The sequence below is a fragment of the Pagrus pagrus genome, assembly GCF_965226575.1.
Source record: "Pagrus pagrus genome assembly, chromosome: 21".
Lineage (NCBI taxonomy): Eukaryota > Metazoa > Chordata > Actinopteri > Spariformes > Sparidae > Pagrus > Pagrus pagrus.
The window spans coordinates 17,723,309-17,742,231 of NC_140208.1; the positions used below are offsets into that span (position 1 = coordinate 17,723,309).

An 18,923-nucleotide genomic window follows, 5' to 3' on the forward strand; every position below is an offset into this window, starting at 1 on the left:
AGCCTTCAAGTGCAAACTTCATTTGCTAAACGACGCCACGTCTGTTGGACTAAAAGCGTATTGCTACTGTACGTTAATCAAAACACACTCAATACATTTTTTGCCAGCATACATTAGTTTTTGCAAAGCTACAGCAAACATGACATGTTGCCAGAGCTATGAGGTGTGAGGAGGCTAACGCAGGCTAAACGTTAGCAACAGTACATATTTCCTAGCTTTCCTTATACTGTCATGAAAATACCAACCAGAAAACATATTATCATTGCATTTTTTAAAAGGTTTTTCATTCAGAATTCCAACCGAGTTTTCTTCTCCAAGCAGCTCACCATTAACAGTAGTAAGTTGGTTCTCTTGTGTGCACAGGTCATGAAATCATTTATAGGACAGAAACTTTACAGGAATAAAGAGAAAACGCGAACAAGATGCTGCGCATGCGCCAGAATAAGTCACATTTATAAACAATAGACCATGGTAAGGAAACTTATGAAACAGTATAAAACACGACAAATCTCATATTTTTAGTCTTCTTTTACCTGGTTTTCTGTGTTTATACTTTTTATATGTAGAATAAAATGAAGTTAAAATTCAAAATTCCCAGAGAAAACCAAAACTATCCACAGAAATGCGTGTTCCACCTGTCTGCCTGGTTAAAGTTATAGGCCTGTGTAAAAATTTATAATTTTAAAAAACAACATTGAGCATAGATCAGTCCATGTTTGTGATTCGGTCCTAGATCTGTAAATCAGAGGGAAACCTTAAACTTGAGAGGTTCTTTTCTGCATTATAATTCATTCATTACTCATTTAAAATACAATAAGTAAAAAGAAGAAAAAACATTACAGCGAGGTGGGATGAAAAGTTAGCAGCTGTTCCAGAATAAAAGCAGCATTTACTTTACAAGTTACTTTTGTAGAACTACTAACTAGTACAGCGTAGATTCTGAATCTATTCAGAAGCAAGAAAAACGCCACAGTAAACCAAGTCACTGCTCCATTCACTGTGTGTGGAACAATGCTAGACAGTCATATTGACTTCACAGTCCCATGGCACAGGGATGTGAATGTGAATTCATGAGATGGCTGGCATTTAACCTGAAACAGCGAAGGAAAATGTGCTATGAATACCCGACATCCTGTAGGTCAACTGTTAACGACTCGTTCGCACAAATCAAACACCAAATCACTGCAGACTTCAATTCAACCTTTATTATCTTGTTCTTTTCCGCTTTAAATTAATTTCCTCTCCTTTTTGTAACATCTGAAATAAACGAAAACATCCTGAACAGGAGTGATAATAAAGACTGACTTAATTTAATTGATACATAATAACAAAAAAACAAACAGTAAAATATAACAGGTAATGTCTTTAACGTGTCTGTAAAACACTGTTCCAGCTCAGCTTGGTATGGTAGGATTTGGCATCTTAATAGAAATGCCTTCAGTTGGTTGCTTCGTCTTAAAAACAAAATATTCTCTTATTGCATTTGGCAGAAAAAAAAATACAAACAGGAACAAAATGCTGCTAAAAAACACAACTTAATAGACATATGCAATAGTGCCAATGTTTTTGAACTTTTTAGCTATCACAATATCCACACAGTCGAGCACGCAAACATGTGTACACATCCACACAAACACGCACACGCACCCCTTTCTCTCAAATGCAAGCTGTCAGATTAACATCTTTTTCACTTCCCTGACTGGAGCAGATAAGTGTTCAAAAGCAAGCACACACACAAACGCACACAAACACACATTTCTCATGAATCTCTCATGGACAAGAAAGAAAGAAACATTCAACATTGTAGCAATAACACAGACACTCCCGATATCACCATTATCTTCATCACATCCTCCTCCATTCGGTCATACTGTCATCACTCCTTTCATGCACACACAGGCAGGCAGGAGGGCACCTTGTACAGCGAGTAAATAAGTGATCATAGTCATCATTAACGTCATGACAATATATAATAACCAACTTGATTTCTCGAGTAAGAAAAAATACAATAGCGAGGTCAGTGTTTGAAGGGCAAAAAAAAAAAAAAAAAAAAAAGAGGACATCTCTGGATTTCCACAAAGTTTCACACATTTCTCTTTTCTTTTAAAACAGAAAAATAAATGATAAAACAACCAACGTACATCAACAAGGAGTTACAATTTTGCTTGTCAAATATAAGAGCAGTGTGTAACTGATGAGAAGGTGTGATGCTGCTGACATGGCGGGCGGGCGGCCGCTGGGTGTTAGCCAAGGCCACTGCTGTTGTAACATTTAGTTGTCCTGTAAGGTCTGTGTAGTTGTGTTGTAGCTCTGTTTCAAAAAATGGAGGGATTTGTGGAGGATGTATCAACAACAAACCCAGAGGCATATAGTGCAAGTTTGGCTAATGTTGTTTTTGTTTGATTTTTTTTTTTTTTTTTTTTGACCCTGGGTCCCATGTTGATGGTATATTTCCACCAAGGTAGAGGTGTCGGTACCTTCTAAAAACGTTTTCCTTTTCATGACCTCAAAGGTTGCTGATCGTCCGTTTGACTCAGTAGTGTGGCGCTGTCCCAATTTTTTTTTTTACAAACTCCAGATCCTTCCCCACTCTCAAGCTTCCAAACACGAGAACTTAGAAATACGCCAGCCAGGTCTACGAGGGCTCAGTCTGCAAGTCTGAATTTTGAGATTCAACCATTAAATAGTAATACAAAAGGAAAAAAAAAAATGTGGCACACTAAAAACAGCAATAGCTAAACTTGTTGACATGTACGACTCTGGCTGAGCCTGTCTACAGTGCATGCCTGAGTGATCGGGTCTCTGAATGCAGTTGGTGGGATTTGGAGTAAAAAGACAAAGAGCTATCCAGTTGAGTCCTAAGAGTTTAATGGATTTCACCTTTTTCCCCCGGTTCAAGTTTTACTGTTGTCTTCATTTAAAGTTAAGCGGCTTAATGTGTATGTGTGAAAATAATGTGTGCATTTACTGCATGTAGCCTGTGTGTAGTATGAATGTGAAATATCTGCATGTTGGGTGACCAGTGTAGCTTTAATTCATGTCATCTCTACATGTAAATAAATACAGAATGTGACATATGTATTATAACTTGGGTGTAAAATGTGTGTGTGCATGTGTGTGTGTCAGTCAGCCCCTCAGATGGAGTCGGCTCCCCCGCCCAGCAGGTCCCCTGGCAGCAGTGAGGCGGGGCTGCCCATCTGGTGACGATCCTCAAGTGCCGGGGAACCCCAGAGGCTACTGCTGGGGTACCCCGCCCCGCTCATCCCTCCCATTCCCCCCCACAGACCCTGCCTTCCAGCCTCCACACCTCCAGCTCCGCCCACCCCGGTCCCATTGCTGCTCCACTGGGCGAAGATGCCAAGCCCGGGCCCCTGGGTGACAGACTGGTCCGATGAGCTGCCTGTGCTGTCCAGACTCTGCCACCCTGAGCTGGAATGCCCGGCTCCTCCATTTCCTGCTCCTCCACCGGTGGAAACTCCTTCCACTCCTCCTCCCGTGCTGCTGCCTCCTGCTCCACCTCTCTCGCAGCTACCTCCGTTACTATTAGCCCCCACAGCAGAGGCCGCTGTAGGCCCGGAGCCTGCAGAACCGGCTGTGGTTCCCCCGCTCCCTGCTCCTCCTGCCTGGGAATGTGCAATATAGCGAGCCACATCCTCCTCGCTCACAAACTCCGCCAAGATGGTGGTGTTACCCAGAACACACCTGGTACAAACAAAAATGATGTCACTCTCAAATTAATAATCATTTTTTATATTTTTCAATAAAAGATTATTTTCTTTTCCCTCCGCATGAACTATTATTAACAATTTACACAGTGTGTGACAATAAATGATACTGTTAAACATGTAAGAAGTGAGCAAGTTTCATAAAAAACATAACAGTTGTGTAGAAGTTAATAACTTAAAATCAACTTCAGTAAACTGTGATTTTGTTGTTCTGTTCTGTACATGCGACATCTATTGCTTGTCCGTCCCATCCTCCTCTGTGGCTCTTCCTGAGGTTTCTTCCATCTTTTTTTTCCCCTGTGAAAAGGGTTTTCTTTTCTCAAGTTTTTCCTCACTCGAAATGGAGGGTCTAAGGACAGAGGTCATTCACTGTACAGATTGCTTTAGCTATAGCACCTCCCATTACAAGTCAGTGTGTAAAAAAATCTACCTACCAGTCCGTCTAAAGTTCAAAAATTAATATGTTTGCAACCTGTTTGTTTGATCCGTACAAACGCAGAAAAGCAACACTTTATGGATTTACAGGGGTTATGTCATGGAGTATTTCTTGGCTGGGTGGCTGTTACTTCCTGGAGTCTCACTTGGTTGCTTAGTAACTGGTCACCAGCAAGAAATAGTATGGCAACTTGTCATCTATACACATTAGTTTTTGTATGGATTAAACAAATGAGATATGTTTTAATTAGTTAGCTTTAGAGGTGCTGGTGAGCCGAGTTTCCTGCCTGTCAACTGAGCCAGGCTAGCTATCGCCCACCCTTTTCTAGTCTTTATGCTAAGATAAGTTAACAAGCGCCTGGTTTCAGTTGAATACTCACCATAGACACGTGTTAGTGATATTACGAAATTATCAAAACAACGGACGGAGTCTTACATGTGTAGTGCGCTTTGGGCTTTGGCTGCCTCCTGTTTGGAGCCGTAGCGAATCAGAGCTGTGCCCTGGGTCAGGCCAAGGTGAAAGGTCAGCAGAGGGCCGTGCTGCATGCAGATGGTCCTCAGAGTAGAACCATCGATCTGCAGGAATATGCAAGATGGTGGTATGACATTTAGAGCAGTGTTTCCATGTGGAATTACTTTTTTGTGCATGATTAAGCTTTTTGCATGCATGAAGTCAGATAGAAAAAAAAAAGCCAGCCTGGCAGTACTAGAACAGTTACAGCTCTAGATCTTTACAAACACATCAAAACAATCAAATCCACTCATAAAAAAGTCTGTCTTTGCACAGTACTTTTTTATAAATAGTGTTTGTGTTTTACCTGTGGTGTGAGGTTACTGAGCACCAACCAGCAGCTTTCTCGAGAGCTGCCGTCACTCCAGGTCGAGCCTGCAGAGAGAGAGTAAACAGACAAAAAAAAAATCTGAGTGGGAGTTTTCCACATTCCCTGTAAACACAATCCTTCTCTGTTTTTACCCCTGGCTTCTCAAATGTACTAAATGATGAATAACTTCCACCGAGGCTTGGCTGCTCTTCAAGATCAAATATAAATGGACTCTTAAGTTCAAAGGAGCACTCTGTTGTATCCCAGCAAATCAGAACCAGTTGTTTTACCTCCTTTGTACATTTAAATCAGCTGAATTTTTCAACAAGTACTGTGCCTGAATGAGGAGAAGGGACAACCATGTAACCCAAACAACATGAAAAATGCACTGGGGCATTACCAGTGGTGCTCGAGCCACCGCCCCAGCCCCGGCTGGCCATTCGAGGGGCTCCTCCAGACCAAGGCGAAGGTGATGGCTGCTTTTGACTCGCTAGTCCTGGAGGTGGGCGGGACAGCTGTGACTGGCTGCTGCCACGGCTGGCTTTCCAGGACTTGTGTCCGATGGGCTCTGGGGGCCAGCTGGTCTTGTAGTCTGTGTACTTTGCTAGAGAGCAACAGAAAGGTAGATTAGGGTCTCTAGTGGGGTTGTTTAACAATATCATAGCAATAAAAAGACTGCTCACAAGGCCTGACTCTCAAAGGCTTCTTTATAGCTCCTGTGGCTTTCTCTTGTTTAACATCATCAAAAAACTTTCCGGGCATTAAAATTCTCCAGCTTGTTGAAGCACATTCAGTAGATGGTGCAGGGTCTAGCTTAAACTACAAACCAGCAAAGTTGCTGTGGTAAAATTATTAGGTCTCAAATAAGCAAATTCAGATTATGAGCAATCAAGTAGAGCTATGAATAAGTTGTGACTTCTACAATTAAGTTTTGTGCGGCGGGTGGGACATAGATTGCAAGTAACAATTTTCATTATGGCAATTATTTTCTTAATTAATCAATTGTTTGGCCGATGAAATAGATAGTGAAAGATCACAATTTCTTAAAATCACAACTTCCTAAAGCCCTTCTTGACACGTCTTCAAATTTCAGTCCAAAACCAATAAATATTCAGTTTACAACAGACAAATTAAAGTATAACAGCCTCCCTACTGAGAAGTTGGAACTAGACAATGTTTACCACTTATGTTTGAAAAATGACTTAAAACAATCAAATTGTCAAGTTGCTGATTAATTCTCGTCAAGTAATCAATTAATCAAATCAGTGTTTTTGCCCTAATCAAAAAAAAAGAAAAAGCATCACACAAGCTAACGCCATGTTGAGTGTGTGTGTGTGTGGTTACCTGAGTTGTGTGCGTTGTTCAGGGGACTGTCTGAGGCACTGTAGGGCCAGGCACCAGGTGAAGGCAGCAAGGTGTTGAGGGGAGGGGTGGAATCTGCAAACAAAAAAGGCACCAACCAACCGAGTTAGCCATTTTTTTCCATTCATAAATTACAAATGATTGTTCCAAGATCAAATTCATCTATGGAGAGGTGTTTTTTATGGTATGGCTCTCAAAAACCACACAATAGCTAAGCTTGGCAATGTTGTTTTTTAAGAAATGTATTTATTTTACAAAAGGGAGCACAGGCAAAATCAGGTCAAAACCCAAAGAAACTTAGTAAACATCTTCACTTATGCTACATGTCAAGAAATGCCATTAACTAACTGCTAGATATTTTGTTTTGCTGTGTCATCACACACTTTATGGTAGGGAAAATTCGGCATTTGAGGTGTTAAATGCTCACCAGTATTATCTTGTAACAACTGGTGCTCAGTATCATTGAGGTTGGGGGACACTGCATTTCCCATCATGCTCCCTGGGGTCATGTAGGGGTCAGATTCAGGGTCGACACGGTCGATTCCCTTCCAGGGCACACCAGGCTGGAACTCTGAAGAGGAAACACAGGGGTTGTCGGTTGAAGCCAGTTTTATGAGACAAGCTCAACGCTAGATGCATCGAACCTCAATTACCACAAGTAATAACAGCAACTTTGAAGAGTTATAGAGAAACACATTCATGCTCCTGGGTATGGAAATGATTTATTCTGTTTTTAATCTTATTTCAAGCCTTGTGGGATCCTCTAGCTCTGGTTATCACTTTAACTATAACTTGTCACTAACCAGGGGGCCAGCTGGGCGTGGTGGGAGGCTTGGAAACCATCTTGTTGCCAGGGGTGCGATGCCAGTTATCACCCAGCCCGTCTCCAACCATCATGTCGTACTGAGAGTAGGGCGAGCCCCCTGGCATCTTCATGGGGGTGACAGGACCTGGAAGGTTAAAGGGTGATGATAATGTATGTTACAGCACTGAACACCAGATGGGTTCACTGATCATCTAAATATGCGACTTCACATCTAATCCCATTCACACTATCTGCCTCAACAACCTCTCATTCCACATCTTGTAAAATACAACATTTGTATGAATGGAAATAAATTCAATAAACTCACCATTTTTGTGGAATGCGTTTTCAGGTGAGGAAGTGTCTGGAGAAGAGTGTCCCTCCATCATCCATTTGAAGCGGGACTGCTGACCCCCAAGGTCCTTCATGCTCCCAGGGCCCCCCACCACGGAGCCGCCCAGGTCCAGACCAGGGAGGTTTACCCCAGAACCAAACCCTGCTCACAGAAAGAGAGCCAGAGAGCAGAGGGAGACATGCAGTTAAATGAAACACCTGGTGCAACAGAAACATAACATGGAAACCTACTTCTAATTCACTTCCAGAAAATCAAAGAATTTTACAGCGCTTCATTTATTATGGCTAAATACAGGATCACTGGGAAATGTAGTGCATGCCTACAACATTGAGTTAGCTTATGTTCATCTTTCGTATTTTTTATAAAAGACGATCTATTAACGATCACTCACCGGAGTATGGCCCGAGAGTTTTCTGGTGCAGGTCAGCCACAGATCCCGCCAGACCTGGATGGGGCAGGGGATCAGCCCCGGGCAGTTTGGGACCCCCTCCGCCAACTCCAACATGGTGGGAGGGGGAGAGTTTGGAGCTGCCGCCTAAACCCCCGACCTGCTGCTGCTGCCTCTGCTGCTGGAGCACCGCCATGATCCTGGCCAGCTTAGGAGACATGACAAAACAGAGTTAGTGAGTGGGAGGAGGAAGTAAAGAAACTACAAAGGAGTGAGAGATTACGTTTAAGTTAATTTCATGTGTACCTGTTGAGGGTCAGCCTGCTGCCGCACATTTGGTGTGAACTTCCTCTGGTTTTGCAGTAGCTGCTGCTGCTGCTGCTGCTGTTGTGGCTGCTGCTGCTGCTGGAGGAGGAGCTGACAAGCCTGAACAAACACAGACAGAACGAAGCAGAAAAAGACACAAAGGAGAAGTGAGATGACAGTGAAAAAAATGCACACTGCACAACGATTTTCAAGCTTTGCACAGACAAACTGAATGCTAAGACTGAGTGTCAGTTATTGGCTCCAATGGGAGGTAATCGTCATTCACCAAATATTTGGTCAATGAGTCAGAGCAAAGGCAGAAAAAGTTTCATAAAAAAATACACGTATCACTGAATTTTGTACAACGTATGGTTTGCAGTAAGCGATCCTGATTTGATGGTGACAGGGTTCCTACACAGCTTCAATTTCCAAAATAAACATTCTTCACCCAATTGCTTAATGTGATTTCAAGGAATCCTAACCACGTCACTCTATATAAGATTATTCAACATCAAAAAATGTGAGATGCAGGTGGCTTAAAATCTCGATTTGTTTAAATTCATTGTATGTTCGTACACAATCATATGTCTGATAAAATCTTTTTGTTTCCTAAATTATTCCTAACACTGTTCAGGACTGAAAAATGTCCAGAAGAACTGTAATGCAACCCTGCAGTGGCTCTCAGAGATTAATATAATGCTGCTTCTCACCAGCTGAAACTGGATGTGAGGTGGATAGATGCTGCTGAGCATGGCAATATGCTGGGGGGACAGCTGTGGAGGGAACACACCTCCCCCCAATCCTGCCACTCCTCCCACGCCACCGACACTCCCCACGCTCCCGCTGGGAGGGGGCATCTGCTTCAGCACGGAGCCTGGCACCTGGAGACAGACAACAGGAAGGCACACCTGTTACCACAGAAACGTTTTGGTGCTGTAACCACTAGCAACCACATTAGCTTACTGCTTCTCCCCGATTATCATTGATTCTCTTTCATGTTCTCATTTACTGGTGTTAACAAGTGACTCGACCTCAGTGAGTGAATAAAATTGATTCAATTCCTGGAAAAGACATGCGTTTCACTTTGTATTCTTTAGAAGTAAGCAGGGAAACATGGCCAATGTTGTCCTGAAGAGTGATTATGCACTCTAGGGACTGACTGACTGACTAATATACGCCATGCACACAAACAGCAGGCCATGTGTGAGCTCACAAAGAAAGAATCAGACGATTATACACTATGCCAGAAAGTTCACAGCACAAATACAAGTCTGTGAAGTACGCAATCAACCTCAGATCCGACCAGGCTAAACTGCGGATATACCAGCCGATATAACACAAGCGAATCGTAACAGGAAGATCTACTGAAATTGTGCTTAGATGCAAGAATGTAGAATTGGCATGGCATTACGTTAAACAAATTTCCAAGCTGAAGTAATTCTGTTTTTAATTGGTTACTCAGCAGCAAAATAAACAGCAAAGATGACTCACCCCACAACCCACACTGTTTTACACAGTCAACCCACATACTTCCTGTTTCACTGTTAGGCGTTAAATACAGCTGTAAAGAATACTGATCGCAGAATCCACGCAAAAGCATTAGTACCTGAGGTGACAGGAACTGATGAGGCACTTGCGCTCGTATCCCTGGGGACTGGTTTATGGGCGGGACACTTGGCTGGTGTCTTGACTGAGCCATCCCTCCACCACTGCCAAAGATACTGTGACCGCCCTGTGATTGAAGATGGAAAGTGAAACCTTAGAGGGCCCATAACAGTGGAGACATATTTATGAAAAACATGCAGTTTAAGCAAAACAGACAGGACGACTTTTGGGGGGTATAATTGTAATTATCTCTGGAAAACAGAAAACTACAAGAACCTAATGTAAAGATGGCTGGACAGAAACAAGAGGAGCAGTTATCTTACTTGTCTAAAAGGGATAGTGTGGTTGAAGAGGGAATGGGGCTTGTAGACAGTGGGTGGTGAGTACAAAGAGCAAGGACCCTCCTCCCCAAGGCACCAATCCTGATTGGTCAAAGGCAAGGTCTGTCACAGTGACAGCCAATGGAAGACCAATTTCAGTGGTGTTGAAGCGGGGAGGGAGGGGGAGATAGGGAGGAATGGGGTACACCAGGAAGACAAGGTAGAACCACAAGAGGAAATAAAGAACAGTGAGAAAGGACAAAATGTTATCCAGACGTGAGAAAGACATAAGACACAAAGACTGTTGACTGGACAGAGAGGCATTACCTTATCATAGTAGGACCCAGCATCCCCAGGTGCTGCCTCTTTGGAAACAGGCGGACGATAAGGCATCCCCCCTCCTCCTCTTCCTCCCTTCCTCATATCGCCATTGTAATCGTTAATCCCCATGCCTCTTTTCTCTACATCCATCTTCTTCTCCTGGTGAGAGCCTGGAGCCAGGTCAATGTTTGGACCACTGGGATCATCATTCTGTCCAGCAGAAAAGACCACCATCATTGACATCATCATCATCATGTAGGAAATATCTATATATACATCCATGATATCTATAGCCTTACCAGCAGCCCCATATTAGAGAACTGTCTGTTAATGGGGCTCATCCAAGAGTCTCCTCCACCAGCCTTTAGTGGACCCTGAAAGACATTTACAGAAGTAAGCAGAGGCACAAGAGATTTCCATGAGATCAAAAATAGGCTAAGTAGCAACATAAAGTTCACCCACGACATAAACCGAATATACTACAAAAATCAGATCTATCCCTTTAAGAATGATTTACTCACATGGATGCTGCCCAGCTTTGTTTTTTTAAATAGATTAAATTTTTTTTGTGCTTTTCCTTTATCAGATTATTTTCCCCCACCAGTAACCCACCTTGTTGTTGGGCTTCTTCCCAGGGTGGCTCTGTCCCCAGCCCCCGTTGCTTCCCTGTCCCCAAGACGAGCCACTTCCCTGGGAGCCGGTGCTGTTCCACATGCCGCCTCCCTCCTCCTCCTCCTCCCAGCTTGAGTGACGCGAGGCAGCCACAGAGCTTTCTTTGTCCCCCCAGCCATCTTGCATAGACTTTGGACCTGCAGGAGAAGAGAACACATCTGAAATTGATATCCTATATTTCTAGGTCTTCTATTCGTGGACGATTAAGCATCCCAACGTCCAAAATGCCATTTTGGAAAATCCGATTGTGAAGATATGCCACAGATAACAGCTGTGATTCAATCCACATGTGCTTTAGTTTTTATTTGATTTTCTAACCAGATTTGACGGGGTTGGGTGAAGCATTTCCCCAGCCTGTTGTCTTCCCTCCCACGTCGTCTGAGTCTCCCCAGCCAGTGGGGGTTTCAGTAGGCTTTCCCCAAGCTGCCGTGCCATTGTCTACTGTAGGACTAGCTGGAGAAGTACCCCCCCAACCTGACGGACCTGCAGACACACATGCACAACAAAGGTCAAGATGGAACAACCTGGTAGAAACTCTTTGAGTTAAGGACACAAACATTTCTCTCAGTGCAAGTCCAACTCCTCAACTCTGCACATGCGGACTGGGCGGTCACTAAGCTTTGTTCATGTAGTTTGAACATTGTGCGTGTTTACATGGGTTAGCAATGGCACAGTGGTTTAAAAGTGCTTAGGAAAGGGCTATGGCAGCTCTCTTCCTCTCATAAACCTTTAAAGTTTTTGGCTTGATATGGTCTGGCACATTGATCTAAAATCAAAGCATGCTCTCTGCAGTCACAGTACTACCCAGAGAATATTCAGTGAAAGAAAATGTGTTTTCACCTCAGCTGTGCTCAGTTGGAGCACCCACTGAAGCTGCAGTACCCTGCCTGACTACTGTTAATGTGGTTTTGAAATGAAACTGCAGAGATAGCAAGCAGGTGGCTGGCTGAAAAACAACTTCATCTCTCATGACTCAGTTGTCTCTTTGACACACTGCACTTCCACACAAACCTTTAAAATGTTTCCATTCCTGTAAAGGCATAAGTTTTAGCAGTGCATATATGAGTCGTTAACATCTCCGTAATTTTCGCGGCAACAGTCAATGAAGAACATTTGTCCCATCTCACGCTGTCGAACTGCCACAGCTGATTCACACATTACCTTTAAACAGCAGTGAAAAAGCTGCGGTTACAGTGAGCCTCAAAGGTAAGCCTGCATGTGTGAATGCACAAGGTTTGTGAAAAAGAAAAATATCTTCATGGTAACTTCACAATCAGTGTTATGGTCGAATTCACAGTTTATGGTGTCTTACCCATAGCTGAAGTTTTTCCAGGTCCATGGCCAGTGTTGAAGTCTCTGTTACCTCCAAGCCCTGCAGCCTGCCTGCTAGGCTGCTGCTGTATTGGAGGTCCCTGCTGTTGCTGTTGCTGTTGCTGCTGTTGCTGTTGCTGCTGCTGCTGCTGCTGCTGCTGAGCCTGAGCCTGAGCCTGAGCCTGAGCCTGACCCTGGCCGTGTGGCTGCTGGCCAGCAGGTGCGCTGTTCTTATCCCACAGGTTGACCGGCTTGTAGTTGTAATTGGTTGGGTCTCCCCATGCTGATGTTCCATCGTCTATCTCGTTCTTCCTACTTATAGACTGCGGTGAGGGTTCCTCCCAACCGCTTGGTTCAGATCCACTTCCACCTCCTCCAGAGCCACCAGGGATGGGCCCAGAGGTCCAGCCTGAGCTTTGGTTCTGATTCTGGGCTTGAGAGATGGGTTTCCTCCCCCCGCCCCCTTGCATAGCCCCTTGGTCCAACGCTTGCTGTCGCTGTGGATGCTGATTGCGGGGCTGTGATTGTTGCTGTTGCAGTTGTGCCTGTGGGCCTGTGATGGAACCCGACTGGCTGTTTGGCATCTGGTGCATTTTGTTTCCTCCACTCCAACTTTGATGGGGTTTGGACCCCATGGCCCCAACAACACCCACCCCCCCTCCTCCACTCCCTCCTCCCCCTGTGCCCCCTCCTCCCCAGGTTCTACGGGGAGCACCATCATCCCAGCTCCCCCAACCACCCCCACCTGAATCCCCACCTGAGTTTCCTCCAATATTCCTCTCATCCTCCCATCCTCCTCCTCCACTGTTTGATTTGGACTGTTGCTCTCCCCAGTCCCTACCTGCACCAGCCTTCTGTCCTGATCCCCACCCACTTCCTCCTCCATTCCCTCCCAATTCTTTCCATCCCCCTGTCCCTTTCTCCTCCTGACCTCCTCCCCAGCCTCCACTCACTGGGTCACCCTGTTGCCTAAGATTACCCCATCCTCCTCCACTACTGTCTCTCCATTCCTCTTTCCCCCAACCAGTTGCCTCCTGGCCATCCCCAGCCCCCATTCCTCCTCCACCCCAGCCTGTAGCCTTCCCCTGCTGGCTATGTCCCGGTATTACTCCTGACCCCATACCAGGTCCTGTTGTGGTCACTGGCCCAGATTGCGAGACGCCAAGATTTCTCATGTTGGGGCCTGAACTTGGTGGGGCTCTCCCCGACAAAGAGGCCCCACTACTGCTACTGTTGCTGCTGCTCTCCCAGCCCTCTCCGGAGGACCCAGCAGACGGAGCCAGAGAAGGATTGACCCCAGGACCCATAGAATCAGTAATTTGGGTCCTAGGTCCACCAGAATACTGAGAAGAACCACCTAGAGAAGATGGGTGTTTTGATATAGCTGATGATGATCCTCCTTTATTTTGTCCTCCATGTTCTTCAAAGTCCCAGGCCGTGTTTTGTCGGATCTGTGTTTGTCCCCAGCCTGTGTTGGACAGAACCCGAGGGTCCAGATCAGACCGACTGAGCAGGTTCTGTAAGGCATCTTCAGCATTAGGTGCCGGGCGTCGAGCACGACTTTGACTGCTGTTAGGCCCGCTCCCGTTTCTGGAATTTCCACCACTGGATGAAGATCCTCCCTGTGCTCCCTGTCCTTCTCCTCCCGCACCCCATTCCCCTGTTTCGCCCTCTCCCTTCTGATTGTCCCAAGCTCTGGCCATAGTGGTGGCTGTGGAGGAAGAGGAGGAGGTGGCAGGGGGATTGCCAGCTGTGCTGCCCCCACTACTGCTGCTGTTACTACTGCAGGGTCCTCCTATTCCTTCACCTCCTGGATTAGCTCCTCCAATACCAGTGGAGCTCCCACCCCAATCACCACCAGAAACTCCTCTCTCCCCTCCTACTCCTGATGACCCCCACCCTCCCTGAGATGCTCCGGAGGTTTGACTACTGTTTCCCCCAGTTCCAGCACTGCCCCAAGCATTAACCCCACTAGTTGAACTTGGATACCCCCAACCCGAGGTCCCATTATCTCCTTCAGCAGCCCCGAATCCCCCTGTGCCACCTCCTCCACCCTCCCAACCATCAGTCCTTGAGGCACCCGTTTTGGAGTTTGCTGCAGGGTAAGAAGGCTGGCCTCTCCATGAGGAGGCAAGGCTGTGGTCTCCCACGCTCATCTCGCCTCCTCCCACACCACGGTCCATTCCTCCCCCCATCCCTTCCCCCCCTGCGATTTTTGGTCCCGCTGATTCGCTGTCCCACTTGCTCCCTCCTCCCATCTCTCTGTCTCTGGATTGCATTTGGTGAAGTTGGCGCTGATGGGTGCTTGATTGATTCACAGATAAAGGTGGGTGACCCCCCAGCACCCCGACTGCCCCACCTCCCAGGCCCAGGCCCAGGGAAGCAGAGTTGTTGGCAGACAAAGACCCTCCAGGGCCCTGGTGATGGAAGGAAGACGGACCTCCTTCCCCTGCAGCAGCGGGCCCATCCTGCTGCACCAGGGCAGGCCAGGCCGAAGGGTTGGCATTTGGATTGAAATTGGCACCTGGAATCCCACTACTGCCGTCAACGGGGCCACTGGCATCATGGCTCCCTGGCACAGCGGAGGCTTTGGAAAGTGAGGAGGGTTGTTGTAGCAGAGGCCCAGCTGCAGCTACTGCATTCCCTCCTCCAAGATGACCCTGGGAGGCAGCCATCCCCCACGCCACACCGTTGGACGACTGCATACATTCATTGGGCAAAGAGAACGTGGAAGTGGGTGAGGATTGGTTGCCAGAGGCACTGATGCTGTTCACAGGCATTCCGTTGTTGCTGCTGCCCCCTCCAGCCCCGGTGAAAGACGCTCCTCCACCATCACTGCCAGCGATGCTAGGCCACTCCTCCAGGTCGTTGCCATCGACAATCACCTTCTCCCTGCCCTGAGAGGAGGCCTGGCTGCCTGAGCTCGCCCCCCACATGGAATTTGCATAATTAGAAGTAGTAGTAGAAGCAGCAACTGATGATGAGGTGAGGGCCAATGAGGAGGCAGCTGCACCAGAATCTGAAAACAAAGAAAGAAAATCCCACAAGAGAGAGTGACTTTAGGGGTCAAAATGAAGAGATGATCTAAATTATCTTTACATAGATTGTATCTATTCTTAATCTGACATACAGCATTGCTAACACTTACCTGAGACAGCAGCCATGTTTGCATTGGGGCCATCCCCTCCTCCTCCCCCTCCCAGCAGCATGGAGGACAGTGGCGGCTGACCCCTCTTCAGTAGCACTTTATGGTCCTGCTGGCAGCGGAATCGCGGCGGCACTTCTCTCGGCATGTAGCGTGGCTGCTGCTGAGGCGCTTGGGCTCCGCCTCCGCTACTTGTGCTGCCGTTTCCGGCAGCACTGGGGCCGCCAGCGGTGGAGGAAGAAATGGTGTTGGAGGTGGGCTGTCCGTTGGCCACCGCCAGGCGCTTGGCATTGTTGCCGCCCTGTGACGGGGTGGCAGCACTGCCAGGGCCCAAGGTGGCTGGGGATGGGGAGGCAGAGGGGGTGGGTCCAGGGCTGGGGGAGGCAGAGCTGCTCTGAGTGGCAGGAGACTGGGCAGATGCCGGCTTGGTCGAGTCTGGCACTGCAGGGGATTAAATTCAGCATTTTATACGCAACCAATGACATCTTAGGAAGAACAGTGCACAATTAATTTTCTGTAAATGTAAACACTAACAAAATTTTTGTTATGATGTAGATAAGGGATCAGAATTCCCTGATGCGATGATTGTTGCTCTTTGCTTTTCTTTCTTTTTCAAAACTACAACAAGCAGCCAATACAAAATACAGACTCAAGTAAATTTTAAACATTTAGAGAAGCCAAAGTGTTCTAGCATTAGGTTACTATGGCAGAGGAATGATGATGCTAAAAAAATAAAATCCAAAAACAACCACAAATAACTGTCAGAAGACAGATGAAGTTTAGTAAACGGAGCAAACACCTGATATCCGTATCTTAAAATATTCACATACATCACTGTGCTGCTTACCTTTGTTTTTTTGTTCTGTGACCTAAAATGAACAGAGAGAAAACCTTTCATCATTAAATCATTCCTTAAAAGCATCACACATCAGCACAACAAGTGCTGAGTGCAAAGAAGTAAAGAAGGCATAGGACAGGAGACAGCATAGGGTTGATAGGGTTGTGATTGTGGTTAGTTTTTTAAATGAAAATGTAAGAGTGCCAGGATAATAAATGTCGTTATTTAAGAGTCTAGATCAAGTATTGCAACAAATACACAACCCAAAATAATAAGAAATAGTATTCCCAATGAGAAACTCTAAAGGCCAACAATACACTCAAGTATGATTTTTTTCTCAAGACTCATCACACGGTTGATGAACATGGAGTTGAAGAATGTTCGTTTAATGTGTCCAACCCAGATGGAAAAGCTGGCAAGTGATTGTGAACATGCTCACCTTCTGAGAGGCTTCCCTTTTCCTTTTGTCGTCTTTTTTCCTTTTCTTGTCTTCCATGAACTACTGCTCCTGTCCTGATACTCCTTTCTTCTAGAGAAAAAAGGAGCATATTCCAAGATATGGTCACGGATTCAGCATTTTAATACCACTGAGTCTGTATTTGTATAGCCAGGGGGGTTTAAATGTGAAGTAAATCACTGCTCAAAAACACAGACAAATAGTTAACGATGACTGCAGCAAAAATCAAAAGAAAAAAGACGGCATCACAGTTGCTATGTGTGGCCACGTGAGCCTCCGTCCATGTATGCAAGCGACAATGGACTGCATGCCTGATTGGATGAATCAGCCATCAGGTGCTAGAGCTAAGAATACTGCTGGACATGTGGGCAACAAACACAGTAATTATCCCTATCATAAGCATGCAGAATACTGTAAGCTGATCACACTGGTAGGTTCCAGTTTAGACAGTTTACAAGGGGCTTGATTTAGTCTGCCAACTCATCTCGTCAGCAGACTGACTGAATCTGCATGTGGTCATGTCAGTGGCAAACTGATGCTTTGAGAGTCAGGCCTGTGTAAATGTTCCTAAGATGGAGTATGACCAAATCTTCTGGATTAGACTCATTGACAGCTTTGAGACAAGAAACTCAAACAAGAACACCAATTTATGCATTGTCATTAGGATCCCCAATACATGGGCAAATCCAACTGACATATTGACACTGTCACTAATGTGGCCAGGTAAGCTCATATTGAAAACAGCAGTATATAAGAATATGCTAATATTCTTAAAACTCTACAAGATTTCTCAGCTTGTGTTTCCACTTTACAAATAATCACTTTATTTTAGAAGAGAACAAAAGGTTTAAATATATAAACCTCAAAAACGATTACGATCTGATGGCTGATTTAGTCGGTTTCGTTTTTGCTCAAGTGCCACAGCCACTTCCAGCAGGCAAGATTCCTAGATTCAAAGACTACGAACCTGACATCCTTCCTGACCACAGGCCTAGTGGATCAGAAAGCCAGACCCGATTATTGTGCTATTATGAGCTGTCAGATTTGCTCGTTCAGATCACTAATATAAACTACACCAGCTAATGTTAACGTACCTGTACCATCCTGTCAACGTTGTTACGAGCTCATCCGCATTTAGCTGTTAGCTAGCTAACGTTACAGCAAAAAGATCTGAGCTTTCTTATGCTAGAAAATGGAAAAGCTTTTTCAAAAATCGAAGACACAGGTGATCAAAGTTGCTTAAACTGAACCGTGCATAAACGGGTAAGGGCTAATTGCCAAACACCTTCATCCCTGTCTTTCAGTTTATGTAGACGACAATTTTAGCTGCAGCTGCTGGTAAAATATTTCGTCGATAGCTAACATTAAGGAGTGGTTTTTGCCCATACTTGTACAATACGCAGACAGATTAGCACACACGTTAACATGTTAAGGTTAACGAGATCAGCCAGCTGCCAACCAGCATAAGTCAGGTAATTACTCTGTTCTGTGTACACAACAGCCTTTAACAGCAAATACACGGAGCCTTGAGCCACATATCCACCTCAACCTCTTATAATGCTATACAAGTGCTAATGCTATCGAACGTTAGCTAACTAGGTACGCTAGGTTACCTACAGTCAGCAGCTAAAAGTAGCCAGGCTAACGGCGCTAGCCTGGCTAGCGAGCGCAATGGCAGGGTAATTCGTTAAGATGTTGCCATCCATTTGCATGCATACAAATTACGAAACGTCGAAACGCTTAGAAAAACTCAGCGTAAATCCAGCTAGCGTTACTCACCTCAGGAATCACATATGAAGAAAAGCTAGCGTGCTAGCTAGCTTAGCTAAAGTGCTTCAGTGCGATTTTTTTTTTAGCTTTTTGAGGCATTCGTCGAGGCTACAAGAACAGCGACGCCTGAGCGGATAGTCAAGTAAGTGGCAGATGATGAAGATACACGCGTAACAAGCTACTGGTTTGTAAATAAGTACTAACGTTGTAATAGTGTAAACCCTAATGTGCAGAAGAATTTAAATTTCAAAGCGCTGTGGAGTCAGTCGGTTGACGGGCGGCCATTT

The 18,923-nt window shown here is 45.5% G+C and overlaps 1 protein-coding gene across 2 annotated transcripts; it reads right to left on the reverse strand.

The window, feature by feature from the left end:
* Positions 1 to 1,190: 1,190 nt before the first annotated feature.
* tnrc6ba (trinucleotide repeat containing adaptor 6Ba) lies at positions 1,191 to 18,736 on the reverse strand. 2 transcript variants are annotated; one of them, XM_084342736.1, is made up of 22 exons: positions 18,646 to 18,736; positions 16,849 to 16,938; positions 16,419 to 16,440; positions 15,575 to 16,012; positions 12,428 to 15,445; positions 11,434 to 11,598; positions 11,056 to 11,252; positions 10,743 to 10,817; positions 10,450 to 10,653; positions 10,126 to 10,245; positions 9,804 to 9,929; positions 8,908 to 9,078; positions 8,198 to 8,317; positions 7,895 to 8,099; positions 7,477 to 7,644; positions 7,147 to 7,293; positions 6,771 to 6,914; positions 6,326 to 6,418; positions 5,382 to 5,585; positions 4,979 to 5,046; positions 4,597 to 4,736; positions 1,191 to 3,702 (listed from the first exon to the last, which is right to left on the reverse strand). In XM_084342736.1, the coding sequence occupies exons 2-22, from the start codon at positions 16,903 to 16,905 to the stop codon at positions 3,135 to 3,137; spliced, it is 6,450 nt and encodes a 2,149-aa protein (XP_084198862.1). In that variant the 5' UTR covers positions 16,906 to 16,938; positions 18,646 to 18,736; the 3' UTR covers positions 1,191 to 3,134. The 2 variants fall into 2 exon arrangements, with proteins under 2 accessions (XP_084198862.1, XP_084198863.1); XM_084342737.1 differs by lacking the exon at positions 10,126 to 10,245.
* Between the last annotated feature and the right edge of the window lie 187 nt (positions 18,737 to 18,923).

Excerpts from the sequence above, each read along its gene's own strand:
- tnrc6ba (XM_084342736.1), bottom strand. The coding sequence starts at position 16,905 with ATGGAAGACAAGAAAAGGAAAAAAGACGACAAAAGGAAAAGGGAAGCC. Across the intron at positions 6,915-7,146 it reads CACGCCCAGCTGGCCCCCTG|AGTTCCAGCCTGGTGTGCCC; the intron begins GTTAGTGACAAG and ends TTTCCTCTTCAG. Across the intron at positions 5,586-6,325 it reads GAACAACGCACACAACTCAG|CAAAGTACACAGACTACAAG; the intron begins GTAACCACACAC and ends GTTGCTCTCTAG.